Consider the following 16877-nt stretch of genomic DNA (forward strand, 5'->3'; position numbering starts at 1 on the left):
TAATGGGGAGGCTTTCCCTGCTTAAAAGCAATACTAAAAATAAAAGGACGGATTGAGAACCCCTAATTACATTGTGAATAGCTTAATGGTGTGCATATCAACCAATCAAATTAACCGGCTTAGCAGGGGCAGACTCATAGCAGATAATTTCTAAATTGCTACTCTAGATTACTGCACGCCACTACTCTTTGCACAATGCCATTTAACACATTTAATAAATCTGAAATGGAGATTTCTGGTGGAGTAAATTTATATTGTGTGTGTGTGTGTGTGTTTGCGTGTGGCTTCAAAATACATTTTTAGTGCAAAGTAGACGGGTGATTGTTGTGTGAACTGAAATTTGCCAGTATGGACAAGGCACACACATTTGTAAATAAAAATGGTTATATTGAGAAGTATGGCTAATTGACTCAGAATATATACATACATACTGTTTTCAGTAATGTAGGAGCATAGATATTTAAAGCATTTTTGTTGTTTTCATATTTGTGCTATTCCAGTTAACCTTCGCATTTGTAAACAACTCTGGTGCTTCTTTTCAATTTTTTTTTAAGTCAAAATGTACTTATCACATATACTCACATGCATTATTAACTGTCGCAGGCCAACTGAGGGGTGGGGCTTAGAAGGAAAAGTGGTTTTGGCTTACAGCTGAACTCCAAGCAGACATAAACAAATTAATGAAGCTTTGTATTCATTAATATGTCATTAAATGTATTTGAATGCAATTTGTATAAGTTTGTAATTCTGACTTGGTATCAGCCTCAGTCCCCAATACAGTAGCATTGGGAAAGAGGGAGAGATCCGGAAGCCAATCCAAAGTGCTGGATGTAAATGTGTTAATGAAAAACATGCTGATTTGAGGTGGGAAAAACAGAAGAGTGAACAGCAGGACAACCTCATCAGTCTGCTGCTTCTTTGTTGCTGTCCAGTCGAAAAGGCTGGTAGGGGTGGAGAGAGGACACCAATACATTCCTTATCTGTAGGTGGTGCCCATCTGCCTGTGCTGGCTGTGTAAATTGTAGGGCTGGATAGAGCGAAATACAAATCCTTTGACAGGCAAAACAGCTCCTATATATGTATTTCATCTTTGTGTTTAGCTGTATGCCTGGATTCCAGCTTTAATGTGGGTGGGTTTGGTAGGGCTTAAAAAGTCCCAATATTACAGGGTATTCCAATTATGGGGCATTGGTTTTGTAGACAACCTATCCTATTGTTCAGAACCTCTCAGGTTTGGGAAGACATTGCCAGGGATGAACATATAGAAGGGGATACCAATGCAGCAGAACTCAAGATCCTGAGCTATGAAACTCTACCGCCAAGTGTACAAACATCCACCCTTAAATCCATTGTATGCAGATACTTCTAAATGCGTATTGGTAATTCCCAGATGGGTATTGAGAGTAGCAAGGTTCTCAGAGATTTGTAATGCCAGCACTTCTATGTACAGAGGAAGATAACCTTAATGTTAACAGTGTCACATCTCTGGACCCCACAGATTTCTTGCACTGCTGCCTGTAAAAATAACACAACTGCCACATTGATGCTGATTTATGGAAGCTGAAGCAAAAGCAGAGATAGTACCCATAGCAAACAATCAGAGTCCATGATTCCTTTGAAAGATTAAATCTGGTTGCTGTGGATAACAGCTTATATTCTCTGATTTTCACACAGTCAGCCCCCTAGCGACTTAAGAGTTACATGCACATGAATACAAGTTCTGAGCACAAAATGGCTACTTCCAGTTTAAAAGTGACAGGTTTGCTTTAATACTCTTATAGCTACACTTCAGCCTTTCAAAGCCATATGATACACAGTACCAGCATATGCATGTTCACCTGCTTATAAAGGTAGCGTCCATCCCCTTAAGATATGCAAGAGACTTTCAAACTGTACTCTTTTTTTTTTTGTTACTAAAACACTGTGCATATGTTTGGCAATAAATATCAGCAACGTGTTAAAAGGATTGTCTATTTAATTTTTCTCAACAGATAACTGACATACTATCTAAGCGACTGGAATTCCAAAGGTTTGCACATGTTACTATAGTCCAAGATGAATGCTGTGGCTTTTTCATATGTACGACTAGTCATGGCATATAAAACAAAGTTTGTCACACTTGAGTTTGATGTTGGGTTTCCATATAGGGAATGTGGGATTGATCAATTCGAAAGTTGTCTAAACTTTCATAGTCACTTATGGCCACTTCTGTGTCTTCTAGTCCACAGATAGCTGAGACATCTGATGAGGAAGCACCCACAGAATTGTGCAAGGATAAAGAAACATTATCTGTGCTTGATTTGTCCATATTTTGGCTTGGACCAGGCACAAAAGTACTAAAAGAATGTCCAGCTTGGGAAATCGATGTGTCTATTTCATTTGAGAGATGATGGGGTGGGAGGTATTGGCTTGGATGGAACTGTGGGCGTCGCCTACAGTCCGGACTGAGAGTACTAACCATAGATCTTGGCTGTACTTTTGGAAGAGTGTCATAATGTTCTTGGAAGTCTTCCGGAAGTGGAGGTGGCAGTTGATCTTGGCTTAAATAGTCTTCGTGTTGGGGAGGAGGGTAATCACTGTCGATGTCGTAGCCACCGAGGTAGTAGTCCGACTCCAACTCTCTGGTACTACCATGGTGAGCAGAGGATCCATCCGCAGCTTCATAGTTTGGAGCCTCTTCAATGTCCGACAATCGCGCACTTGGCATCCAGTCTGAAGTATCCCAGTGGTAAGCTGTGAAAAATACAATATATAAATGAGTATGTTTATAGGAAAAATTGGACATCCCTTTGGAGTTCCACATGCTTCTGTTAATGGTAAATCAGCCATGCTTTTTTGCACCTGTACAGTAGTAAAAAATTATAATGTTGTGAAGAATAAGGGCAGGCAAAATAGACACTTCCTTTATTTTTTCCAGTAAAAAAAGCTTTAGAGCATTTTGCTAGTCCTTTTTACCTCCATAGTGCTGCCCTGTTACGATAGCAGAAGAAGCAGGTTATCCAGTGGCTTTTTTTTTAATCCTCATAAGCCCCACAAAATGCAAAGGCCACATAGGGAATGCACAGTAGGCAAAATGGGACAGTGTGGCAATAATATGATTGCCACTGAAGCCACACTTGCATGTTTGCTTAACGATATTCTTGTTGGATGGAAAGTGTGAAAGGTTCAACACAGACCAATACTGTACAGGAAAAACCCAGAGCAATGATCATGTGGGGCATCACTAGGGGGAGAGTGTAAAAGTCACCAAGTGGACATAGTGGGGTTAATTTAGTAAAAGTAAGTAGGCTGTTCAATTTTCAAAGGAATCTTCTCTTAATTTAGTGGATGAAAAAAAGAAATCACTTTTTCTTGCACAAGAATAGATGATGAAAGTCAGCAGATATTCATCCAATTACTTGGGTTAAGGGAAAATTATTTTGCAAAGTGGAAGTTTGTCTTTATTAAATCAAGCCCAAAATGATATGATACTGGAGGTCAATCTATATTGGACACAGAGCTCTAATATGCAATGTTGCTAGAGGGAAAACTAAAAACCGGGTCGATGCTATGACTGCTATTTTGGGAAAGTCTGCATCTTAGTGGATTGCAGCCAAAGGAGAACAGTGTTTATGGTTTGGACCCTGTAAGTTCATTAATTCACAGCCATTACATATATGAAGGGCCTTTGACATGTTTGCAAGGTCCTAATTGACTATCCAACCCTGTGTGAAAGAGTTAGCTGTGACAGGCTCCACTGCCACTCAACACATCACATGTTGATGATTGTGTTCTCCTGGTGGGGGGAGGGGGGTGCACTGGGAGCCATCCCTGCTTGGAGAATAAAGTGAATATTGCTAGCGTCTGTAGCCCCTGGCAACAATCACATGTAAAAATCCAACATGTTGGTTGTACCCAAGTTGCTCGATGGGTTGACTTGGCTACACTCAGCCAGCCCATAGATGTTTCTAATCTCAACCGGTCCCTGTTTAACTGGCCAAGATTCAAACCATCTATGGACAGCTTTACAATAGTCATCCAAAAACACAATTTGATGGCAATCGTTGTGGTGCCCTATTAATACTGGAGGCGGAATGTCCCTTTTCCCAAATACTCTAAAACCTTCATAGCTGAAAAAAACAAGTTGATGTGTTTACCTTCCTCGCCCTCTAATGTGGCAATACATTGCTTACTGCAAAACCATAGGTTCACTTTAAATTCAGTGTTTTGTACATGCTTCCAAGCGTGTGCCATAAAAGCAATACATCATTGTTAATACACGTTACAAAATAAGGTGAGTGATAGTTCGGACACTGTTACAGCACAGCTGTATTAGATTACACGGTACCAGCATGCTAGGGCATAAACATCCAGAAGTGGGTTTTCACAAGCAGGCAGGCAAAGCTTTCAAAATGTGTTTTCAGGATTGGAACATTATGTTCAAGAGACATGGTTAAAGGGACTTTATGAAACACAACAATAAAAAGGCAGCAGAATTTCGGGTTACAAATGTCACCTCTGTTGTAATTCTGTCCTTGGTCCATTACTGGAGCTGTTTATTTTAAGGAAAGGAGAATAGCACAGTTCACAAAAAGCAATCAAAAGGAAAAAGTACTTTTTTTTTCATGCATCATCAATGTAATTTGTCATTCTCTGTTTTTGTTTCCTTCCTAAACTGTTTACACTTTAACAATTTTTATTTTTTTAATATTTTCTTACAATTTACAGTTTAAAGAACAGAAAAAAAAATATATATAAAAAAAAAAAAAGAAAACCTTAAAGGTAAAGATCAGAACACAGAGAGTAGTATTATATAGCATTTTTTTTTAAGTGTATTAAGGATTTACAGAATAGAAAAAAAACCTCAAAAAGGTTTGCCAAAACAGAACAAACACACACACACACACACACACACACACACACACACACACACACACACACACACACATATATATATGTATATATATATATATATATATATATAGCCTTAATTTTCTATTTGTATTATTTGAAATAACAAAAAATACACAAAACAATAAAAATACAAGTATTAAGAAAAATATCCCTTAACACATAACACCAGAACAGAAAACACGAATATGTAAAGAAAAACTAATTGAATCAAAATAATAATTTTATTACTAGTGTCTTCAAAATATCTATGCATTTTATTAAATTTAAATATTGGATTTATATATATATAGTCTACATTTTCTATTTGTATAATTTAAGACAATAAAAATACAAGTAATAAGAAAAAAATCCCTTAACACATACTGTAAATGAGTGCAAATTAACAATATGATTTACAGCTAAATAATTTAAAAGGTAAAATAATTTATTGCATTTAATTAACCACATATTTTTCAGTAAGTACTGTATACCTGCAAGGTTCTAAAAATCAGCTAGTAAAACAATACTAATAAAGTGCAGGTGCACTGTGATGCCTGCAATACTGTACCTATCGTAATCTTCAAATTAATTACTATATCCATGGTTAATATAGCCATTTTTTTTGGCACCTGGCAGATTAAAGGTAAAAAGTCATGCAATTTGTTTTGAGCGGCTTGCTAAAATATATTCAAATCTATCTTTTCCTGAAGCTTCTTATGTAGAAAAAAAGTGAGTTTACGATCTTATAGATACATTTATTTATAACTTATATTCACTATTCCCTGTTTAGATAAAATAAATTAATCTAGGTGCTAGGTGAGTGCTAGCAGAAATATTCTTATATGTTAAATTGTGAAAAACTATACTGACAATATAATTTAAAAAAAGGAATAAAAAATATGTTCTTGCTCATGAAAGATACAGAGAGTTACATTAAAAAGTAAATACCTTCATTTTCAATATTATCAACAACATTGTTGACTAGATGAATGACAGTCACTATGGAAGCTTGTGGAGGGGGGGAACAGAGAACACAGGTGAAGGAGAAAGGGAGACAACAAAAGAGGTTAGTATTATAACACACAAACATTGTTATGTCATCATTTAACACATACTGTAAAAATTCACAGATTTATTTGTGCCTGATACTTACTACCGTTAAATCAATTGTTTCGGGTCACACATTTAATCATTAGTGTCCGCACTGATTTTATTATTTTACACCGACAAACATTGATTATATCTGAAATATCCTTTAGATATTTCCCTGGTGACCCTAATAATGATTTTGGCATTCTCCAAAATTGATTAGATTAGCAATATCCTTTACTGATTATATTGGCATTTCCAATATTGATTATACCAGCAATGTCCTCCTCTACTGGTTACATCATATCAATTAAAAAATGTAAAAGAGTAATGATATATCTTCAATGCCTCGTTACTGATTATATCTGTTGTCCCTTAATAACATAATATCTGTAATGATATTAAGCGGTGACCCCTGTTCGGCATCTGTTCTACCCAAATTGGAGAAATCAATATTGGTTAATTGTGAATCCATCTTCCAACACATACATTAAGGAATGCATATATTGAATGCCAGTTGATAAGGGGAACAAACCAGTTTTTTTGCAGGAATTTGACTCTAAGGATAGCCCTGCACTTAAATGGAAAATGCAGCAAAGAGGACCCTTGGCACAAGTTCTAAGCTTACATTAATTGACCCGTCCACAAACTAATATCTTGTGTTTTTGTGTGTTTTGGTCTTTCGGGGGTCTGTGAGAAGATGCATTTACATTTCCTTGTATGTGATTGGATATCCTTTGCCAAGTACATTTTCACCAAATGCATTAGGCCAAAGGTGTCAAACACAAGGCCTGCAGGCCGAATCTGGCCCTCCAGGCCATTTGATGTGGCCCTCGCACCTCTCCTGCAGCTGCAGGAGAGTTCCAGCCCTCCTTTGGTCCTCCTCTAGACCCTGCACTTTCTGCTTCCCGGCAATGCCTCAGCTTCTTCCCAGCAGCAGCACAAGGTAAGGGAGGGTGGGGAACTCTTGACTTCTGATGGTGGGAGGGCTCTTGACATCTGATGTAAGAGGGGGTGGGGTGCCCTGGACATCTAATCTTACAGATTCAACCCGCTCTTTGAGGGCAATCATAATGCTAATGCGGCCTGAGAAAAAATTGAGTTTGACACCCCTGCATTAGGCTAATGGAAAATTCCCTTGCAAGGTGTTTTAGTAGTGGAATCCATTCAGGCTTATTAAAAAGTAAAGTATGCATCAGTATTTTCAGTCTTTTAAAGTGTTAGTGCTGTAGTCCTAAATAAAAATGACCTGTGCCTGCACCATGCTGGGGATCTGAAGCTCTGAATGCAACAGCCTGACCCTCCAGGAGCCCAACATGCCCCCTGCACAGTGCTCCAATTTATTATGCTGCTCAGGGTAGCGTTAAGCAGCACATTGATGATTTGTTTTTCTTTCCTTCCACCATGGGTCAAAGGAAAGAAAATTGCTTGATCTCGATCTCCTCATCAGCAAGGCCAGTGTTGATGGGGGAATGCCTCCTGCAGCACTATTGTGTTCTGCCAGCAGGTTGGGGGGCGCACAGCTTTCCCGGCCTTCATTACACAATGATTACTGCTAGTGGCTATTGCCATCGGCAGTAATTGCATATAAAAAAAATTCAACAGGCTGGATCAACTTGGGTATAATCAGCCTTCCCATACATGGATCGAATGTCAGCTGGTCCATGCTGAACTGGCTTTTGATCCCTGTATGACCAGCTTTAGCATTGTAGATTGTGCATAATAGTTGTGATTTCCAACTCCGACAAAGGAATGGAGTAGAGGGGGAACGCAGGTTGGGTGGGTATCAGCAAGGTGGGGGGTTGCTTTTAAAACACAACCCATCCCTTTGCCCTAAATAGGCAGTGACAGAATCACTTTAACACCACCCTTGAAATACAACAAACATTCATGGCAGAAAAAAACAAGAAACGTATCCTCCTTTGTGGCTTCTTATTTGCAGCAAAATGAAAGGAGGAGTCTCAGAGGCATAACTAGAACCTTCAGGGCCCCGGTGCAAGAAACCATTAAGGCCCCCCCCGGACCCCAGGCTGGGGCCCTTTCCTTCAAGCCTGGGTCTCTTCCCACTGATCCTGGGGCCCTTTACTCCCGCTGCGGGGCCCTTTCACATGTTCTGGAGTCGGCCCCTTCCTGCCATTATGGGGCCTCCCCATGGTGGTGGAATGCCAGGGCCCGGTAGCAAGTGTGACCTTTGGGATCCTGGAAGTTCACTCGCTGGTGTCAGTAGTTTTTAATTTTTGGTATTTTAATTGTATTCTTTTTTATCATTTTATTTTATTTTTTTACAATGTCACTGACTATGACTCTGTCCATTCAGAAAAGGAAGGAGCTGGTAAATTACATATTTACTGATCCCTTCCTAAATCTCTTTTGTGACACATCCCCTGCAGCAGCTGGCAGGAGAGGGGAGGGAGCACAGTGGGGGGACCGGGGGAGCACACAGGGGCCCAGAGACAGCAGAACACAAATGAACTGGATAGGAGGAGTTACCATACAGAGGAACCAATCTCCTCCATTTTCCTCCTGGAGCTACAGGAAGAAAAAGGAGGACAGTGATTTCTCTACATGCTGCTCCCGCCGCCCCTCCTATCCAGGTGTACAGGGGGGCCACACAGGCCCCCTGGAGCATGGAGCCCGGTTGCAATTGCAACCCCTGCAACCCCTGTAGTTACGCCCCTGAGGAGTCCAAGCCCTTTACTACAACCATACTTTTTAAAATGGTGGGTGTGTATTTGTGGAGCGCCATTTAAAAATAGCACTTGTGCGCATGCCTAACTCATCTACAATGCCTGTCATTGCCCTGATATTAGGCAGCTCAGATCACAGACAAACTGCACAGAGCAAGTTGGAGTGGTTGGTGCCTTGTGATCACTGTGATTACCAATCCCAGCGCAGACAAATATAAACACTTCCTGTTTTTTACATTTGAGAGCTCTCTCTTACATGATGGATGGGAGGGAAATAGGTTTAGTTTTTATTACAAAAAAAAAACGGTTATACTTACCTCCACTGTGTAATGGTTTTGCACAGAGCAGTCCCAATCCTCCTCTTCTCGGGTCCCTCTTCGGCTCTCCTAGCCCTCCCTCTTGTTGAGTGCCCCCACAGTGAGCAGCTTGCTATGGGGACATCTGAGCCGTACTCCAGCTCCGTGTATCTATTCCGACACAGAGCTGCCATTCGACCTGCCCCCTCTCTCTCCTGATTGGCTGAGTTTGATTGACAGCAGCGGGAGCAAATGGCGCTACTACTGTGCGCCCTCTCTCTCCTGATTGGCTAGCTGAGTTTGATTGACAGCAGCAGGAGCCAATGGCGCTACTGCTGTGTCTCCAACAATTAGAAGAGAGCACTCGTGGACATTGCTGGAAAGGGACCTCAGGTAAGTATTAGGGGGCTGAGGGAGGCTGCCGCACACAGAAAGCTTTTTTTTTAGAATGCATTAAGATAAAAAACCTTCTGACTTTACAACCCCTTTAATGTGTTAGGGGGTTTTAATACATTTTATTGAATATTTCCAAGCTCCATGTTTTACCACTATAATGCCAGCATGTTTCATTTCCAAATAAGTGTTATAAGATTAGATCACTTTGGGGTGTCTACTTTTGAAACAGGTGTTTTTGGGGGTGTTTGCACTGTCCTTGCAGGTTTTGTTTACATGTTTTGTAACAGAAATTAAGAACAACTGTTGTGTTTTTTTTTTCTTTTGAATGTTGGTTGGTCTGGGCCTTTAAATTAAAAAAACCCTGTGGTTTATGTGACGATCTGAAAAGATGCCTGGCTGGTTCTCTTGCATTGACCTATAACGGGCCTTTTTTACACCCCAGCAGAAATTGGCCTCATACCTTTTTATATCTGCCAAGTGAGCCATTGCCCATGCCTGGAAGACTCCATCTGTTTCCATGGAGTGAAAACCAGGATGACCTCTCCGATGGTCAATGAGCAGATTCCAGTATATTGAAGGATTCGCATGCAAAGTGTTTGAAAATCTGGGAACCATGGATAAGTTACTCCTTCATGTCCCTGCCCTCGACTAGCCATGGTCAACTTTAAACCTCATTTGTACAGGTCCCGTGTCCATGGTGCTCGCCCTCACTTTGGGCCCCCTTTCTCTGTTTCCTCACTCTCCTCTTCATTCCTGATTTGAAGGCTCTCAATGTAGACTGCTGTCCTCTAGGGGACAGAGTAATATAGCCTGTGATATTTACCTCATTTTTAACCTGGTCCTCTATGATCCTGGTAACTGTTTACTGTTAAGTTACTTATTATGCGTACACATGCTGTTTCTTTACATGCCTGTTCGATGTCACCCCTGCGTTTGGTGTGCAAAACATGGCTTGTTATGATTATTCCCAATAGAAAAAAATTTAAAAAACTATTTTTTTCCATTAACCTAGGCCAATATGTATTCTGCCACATATTTTTGGTAAAAAAAAATCCAAATAAGTGTATATTGATTGGTTTGCGCAAAAGTTATCACATCAACAAACTAGGGGAAAGATTTATGGCATTTTTATTTATTTATTTTTTTACTAGTAATGGCGGCGGTCAGCGATTTTTAGCACGACTGTGACATTATGACGGACAGATCGGACATTACTACAGTAATCAGTGCTAAAAATATGCACTTTTACTGTACTAATGACACTGGCAGGGAAGTGGTTAACACCAGGGACGATCAAAGGGTTGAATGTGTGTCAAGGGGGTGCTTTCTAACTGTGTGGGGGATGGACTCACTGGATGAACACAGAGACCTGTGTTCCTAAATATGAGGAACACAGGATCCCTGTGTTCATCACTGACAGAACAGCGTTGTGCCATGTTTACTTCAGCCGTTAGACCGCCGTTTTGTCTCCATGGGGAGCAATCGCAGGTGCTCGGCAGTCATCACATCCACCGGACCCGCTGACTGGCTCCCCTTGTGGCCAAGCGGTGCGCACGCGCCCCCACTTCCTGTCTCACGAAGCAACATACAGGTACGGCGTTTCGCGGGACAGAGCCGCTTATAAGGCAGTCTATTTTTAGTCCTGTTTTGACAGATATCTTTAAAAGCTGAGCATAATACAAAAATTTATATTTTCTTTGAAAGGTCAGGTAAACAATGATTTACGAAAACGAAAATTTAGAAGTCTGCGAACACAGCCAAAATATTTAGTAACTAAGGCAACGCCTGCCAGTTGGATTAAACCTTTCTAACAAAGTAATTGCTTCAAATAGCTTTCAGTACACTGGAGTTCATAGTTCTAACCCCCAGCTTTTTATCCCATGATTTGCGCTAGACTGTAAACGATGCACACGTTCCATTATGACCTGCCTGCTTCTTCTCTACTAGAAGATTTTGTTTGAATCTAATATAAACACAAAGGTGTCTACAGTCAGGATATTAAGCTCCTTCAGCTCCCCTACATCTATACTCAATTACCAGGGGCAATGTTCAATGAAAGCTCATCAAAAGCATTTTAACAGTGCCAAAGAATTATTTTTCTTTTTTAAAAAGCAAACATTTTTTTGCCTACAAATATTCTCTATGCAATCCACAAGGAAAAAAAAAAAAAGTAACAAAACATAAATTTGCAAGACCGATGATTGCTTTAAAAATAACTGTAGATAGAAAGTTTATTATTTTATTCTATCATTTGCCCTAATTATAATGAAACTAAAATAACTTTTTGGATAATATAGTGCCAGGTGAATAAATATACCGCTTATCCTTTGTGAGTACCTTTTACCCTGTATACACAATAAACACTGTATCAACAGTATTACACTATGTGTCTCTTTATCTTTTGAACACTTACCCCAACACCATTGTGGACACCTGGAGTGGATATCCCCGGACCCCACAAGACCCCCATTAGCACATATCTGGGACCCTCTACCCTTGGACCCCCAGGGATCTTTCCAGACGTTCCATTCCGGACCTGGAGAAGGAGACAGGACCCACCATCCATACATCATATATACCCGCTCTGTGCATCTGAGGAAGAGGCTAGGCCTCGAAACGCGTCAGACGTCATCTCATCGGTTATGAACGATTATATGGACTAACCCGGACATTTGAGCAATCTAGCTCGATATGATATATTTTCATCTATGTCTGTGAGTAGCCATTTTTAAACGTTACACAAATAAAGCCTGTTATTGAGGACAATGCGCTAGGTCGGTGCGCCCTTTCTTTGTTTTCTATACCCGCTCTGTACCCCTGTGTGGGGTGGGTATCTCTGGTGAGCGTGCTGTTTACCAGAGGGGTCATTGAGCACCTCACCACACACCACGGGGTCACTCACCATAGTGTATAGTTTACACAAAGTTTTTTATATTCACCTCCCTAGGACTGTTTTCCATCACCAATCACTATTTCACCCCAAATTAGACTACTATTGATTCATTACTGAACTGTTTGGTCATTCCATCCCGTTGTTGTCACTGGGACACATCATCTCAGGATGTTTTAAGCACTAGCCACTTTATAGTTAATATTGGATCACTGAATTTCTTTTTCCACTTACAGTTATATATATAATTTTTTATTGCACATTAATTTTTGTACACCCACCTTTTTCTTGCATATATATATATATATATATATACACCGGTATATATATATATATATATATATATATATATATATATATATATATATATATATGCATATATATATATATATAATATGCACACACACACATATATAAAATTATATTATTGATTCAATTATAATTCATGCGTTATATATTATATATATATATATATATATATATATATGTGTGTGTGTGTATATATATATATATATATATATATATATATATATATATATATATATACACACACACACACACATATATCTATATATAATATATAATGCATGAATTATAATCTAATCAATAATATAATTTTATTATATATATTATATATTAAATAATAAAATTATATTATTGATTCGATTATAATTCATGCGTTTGTGTTTCAAATTTATCACATCTGGGATGTCTACTAGAGTCTTGTTTTGGTCAGGTTTAAGTCAGTAATTACTAAGAATTATAGGCCTATAATACATAACGCCAAATTCCCATGAAAAGAATTGTACCGCTTTTGGTATGTAATTCCAGACATAATCATACCGCCAGGGAGGTTAACACACTTTTATACTTAATATATTTTTTTACACCCCATATTTATTACTGTCACTTACATATTTATTCCATTTAACCATTTATTCACCTGGCACTATATTATCCATCTACCTCAACAAATAGACAGCGCCACCCCCTACCCCCCACTTCATTACATTATATAGTCCTCTGACTATATTATAGGGAGGCTGCAGTCTATATATTTCCATACACATCCAATACCCCATAAGCGCAGAGTTTACTACTTTTTAAAATAACTTTTTGCTACAAATAATAGCAAAAATATTTACTAAAGAAATTATATTTTTTGATGCAATTTTTAATACGACGTACAAAAATAAACAAACTAAAGACAATATAATGAAATAAATGATGCTGATAAAAAAAAAAAAAAAAAATTGCATACCTAAATAGAGAAGGAGGGAATTAATTTAAAAAGTTCTGGTTATGATTACTTTTAAACAATTTATATTACATTTTTTTTTTTTTTTACTTGTGAGGTAACAGATACTGACTTTACATGCAGATCAAATGACTCACTTTTGATATATACAAAATAGAACAAGAACATTGTTATAATGATTGTTTAATGGCATTATTTACACAGGAGCCACTTCAGAGCTCCTAAGATGCAGCCTGGGACCCACGAAATGACACCTAGGTATGACCAATTACACCATCATAACAGCTACCATGAGGAAGGAGGATCAGAACAAAGGAGGTGCACCCTAAGAAATTCTAAGAAGTATTTTTTGAACAACATTTATTATATACCCAAGCTAGTGAAATGGTTAAAGCTAAACTCCAGAAAAAAGGATTTGCCCTTGCAGTATGTCCCTTCCCACTGCTTGTTTTTCCTAGGAGAAGATGAAAAAGGTGATAAACTTTATTCCTCACTCCTTCAGCAGCCAGCACTCTCCTCTAATGCCCAAAGCTCTTGAATATAGACAGGCCCTTGGCATCCTGCTGCCATACAACGTTGGGCAGAACAGCTGCATTTCTACATGTGGTCATCAAGGTCCCAGCTATGCTAAGAGCTGGGGGGACCTTGTTGAATTGTTGAATTGGGACTTCTCTTATGGTGTCTCAGTGCTACTCAATACCTTGTTTGTTGCTAGAGGGACCATATAAGGAAGCTTTGACAAAGTAATGAATGTCCTCATGTTACTACATTGTGCTACTGGAGTGTCCCACAGCTACCCGGCACCCTATCCAAGTTCGAATTTCAATAAAGCATAAAAAAAATACCTCTGTTCATTGAGCTATGCGCCTGGCTCTAGTTTGGAAAAGAAATCTGGGGCAAAACTGCAAGCCCTTTATAGGGGTCTAATCGGTTGTTTGATTGCTGCAGTTTCACTTTAATATTGGAGTATAGGTCCGCTCCATTGAGCCATAGTTTGTAAATCATCGAACCTCTAAAGACCACCCACACAACTTTATTTAGGCAAAAATTGGTTGAAAATCTCTTTAGCCAAGACTCCACCACCTGTGCAGCAACTACAAATATGTTACACAGTATTACTGGACTACATATAGCATTACACAACTGAACATTTCCTTCACAACGACAAGAAAATCAGGCACCTGGGTCCTTCAAAGACAATGACACTCACAGAAACCAATAACTTACGGCTGCTAGAACGTATCACGGAATTAAACAGTAAATTTTCTTACCATTGTCATCTCCGGAATCTGACTGAAAAGAATTCAGAGACTGGTTTTCAGAATTGCTTCCTTTTGTACTTCCCACAAAGCAGGTTACTTCTTCAGCTGGTTCCAATCCTCGACCTTAATACACATCAATAAGACGAAACAATGGTCATATTTTTATAGGACACAAGGATGGCCATCCTACGTCTAGGAAAAACATTGTAAAACCCAAGGACGCCATTGCTGCCAAGCTGTAGAGGTGGAGGCAGCAGTACATCATAATCACAGAACCATGGAAGGTCAAAAACATTTCTTATGGTACGCTTTAAAAAGAGAATTCTAACGTATCGGCTTGTGTGTCAAAACCCTTAAACTGCTTGCCTTGTACTAGTGTCAATATGAAACACTGATAAATAAAGAAAATTGGATAGGGCAACACTATAAAGTAACTAAATATCATATCTTTTTATATAAACTGAATTCATACTGAACCACCAAAATGTATCTTATTTAAATATTTATGTAAATTTATATTGATAGTTATATATTTGTACATATTTATAAGTTGATGGTGCAATATATATTGTTATTTCATAGGGCTGCCTTATCCAATTTTCTTTATGGTACACTTTAAACTGGCTAACGATTTTTTCAGAAACAATGCTAAAGGGTGAATGGACACTTTTTGATTTAGGGGGAATATGGTCACTGCGCATAAATACATACGCCCCCGAAGGGGTAGGACCTCTACCTTGACCCCCAGGGCAAAAGGCTCCTAAAGGGTACATGGATTTACATGGTCTACCTAGCCAAAAGGCCTGGCAGAACCCATTCTTCTAGGCCAGCCACAGCCGACCATCAAATACTTAGTCAGGGGAGCTCTCCCGAAAAGAATCCCTCCCAGAGGCAGGGGAGGAAGGAACCTGAGGGCCACACATCCTCCCCCTAGACATCAGGGTAAGCCCGAGGACTCTCACCCTTCATCCAGTGAAAAACACACACAAAAGTGAAAGGAGACAAATTTGGGAGAAAAATAAAAATAAAATAAAAGAGTGGCCATGCAACGGTGCACTGGCTAAGCCCTAAGGCCTGGTAGACAAAAATTGCCCTGGACTTTAGCCAAAAGGCCCAGCCCATAGAGACACAGAGAAAAAGGAATGCAAATTTGGTGGCTGTGACCATGTGATCCATTCACGCTGTGGGGTCCCACACCCAAGTGTACTAAGAGCACCCCTAGGGCGATCACTCCTAGGGGGCACAGACACCACAAACCTCCTGCCTTCCCAGCCCATGGCCAGACAAGGTTGAATGTTCAAACCAGGAGGTAATGGGCTCTTCCAGGTTTCCGGGGGAAATGACTTCTCTGCCCCAACTGCCTTTGGGCACACCTGGTTTCTGTTCCAGCTGGTACTAATCTTCCAAGCCCCCATCACTCCTGCCTGACCAGCTCTACCCAGACAGGTTAATCATAAATAATGCACGGTCAATATATAGGGACAAGCTGACACCAGGTAGAAGTGCAGTTGGCCTTCGCAACTATACAAATATGTGCACATCACGCAGTTCCATTTTGGGATCCATTACCTCGTAGTGATGATTTTCTTACTTTAATAACAGCACATTAGCAACACAAAACTGCCATTGGTAGGAATACTGTCAGCAGCAAATCTGCATCTTCAGTCCCCATGTTACTTCTCACCATGACAGCTTTTTCTTGTGCTTTTTGCGCTTTTTTGAAAGCTTTCTTACGATAAACCTTTTTGGGTTTTTTTTTTGGATAACTAGACACAAAAAGCTGCATTAAATAAACACTAATGTCTCTTTTCCCTTCTGCACAAAATCATACCTTACACTTAATGCACTGTACTTTGCTTTCAAATCTTCTAAATTGAGAAATAACAACTTTTGGAGCTGTCAGACTTAAAAGTATAGTTTGTAAAATCTCTGCCAAGGAAATCCAAGGGAGAATGTACATCAAGGCTTTTCATGTCTACAACTGGCTTTTATACTGGAATTTTTTATAAAACATACATACCCTCATTCGTAAAAACAGCCTAAAGTGGATGTAAACCCAAACTGAATAACTTTAGTTGGATAAAGCACTGGGGGAGATTTACTAAAACTGGTGTGCTCAGAACCTAG

The 16877-nt window shown here is 39.4% G+C and overlaps 1 protein-coding gene across 4 annotated transcripts in view; it reads right to left on the bottom strand.

Annotated features, from left to right (window-relative positions):
• Window positions 1–693: 693 nt before the first annotated feature.
• Window positions 694–16877, bottom strand: part of FAT3 (FAT atypical cadherin 3) — a 1063130-nt gene continuing 1046946 nt past the window's right edge. For 2 of the 4 annotated variants that reach the window (XM_082246650.1, XM_082246649.1), the window contains 4 exons: window positions 14760–14873; window positions 5821–5880; window positions 4496–4531; window positions 694–2733 (listed from right to left, as the gene is read on the bottom strand). In XM_082246650.1, coding sequence (XP_082102776.1) covers window positions 2114–2733; window positions 4496–4531; window positions 5821–5880; window positions 14760–14873 — 830 coding nt within the window. In that variant the 3' untranslated portion in view covers window positions 694–2113. The remainder of the gene's footprint in view (window positions 2734–4495; window positions 4532–5820; window positions 5881–14759; window positions 14874–16877) is intronic. The other 2 variants (XM_082246652.1, XM_082246651.1) reach the window with 1 other exon arrangement.

This window comes from Pelophylax lessonae (genome assembly GCF_965119305.1).
Source record: "Pelophylax lessonae genome assembly, chromosome: 2".
Lineage (NCBI taxonomy): Eukaryota > Metazoa > Chordata > Amphibia > Anura > Ranidae > Pelophylax > Pelophylax lessonae.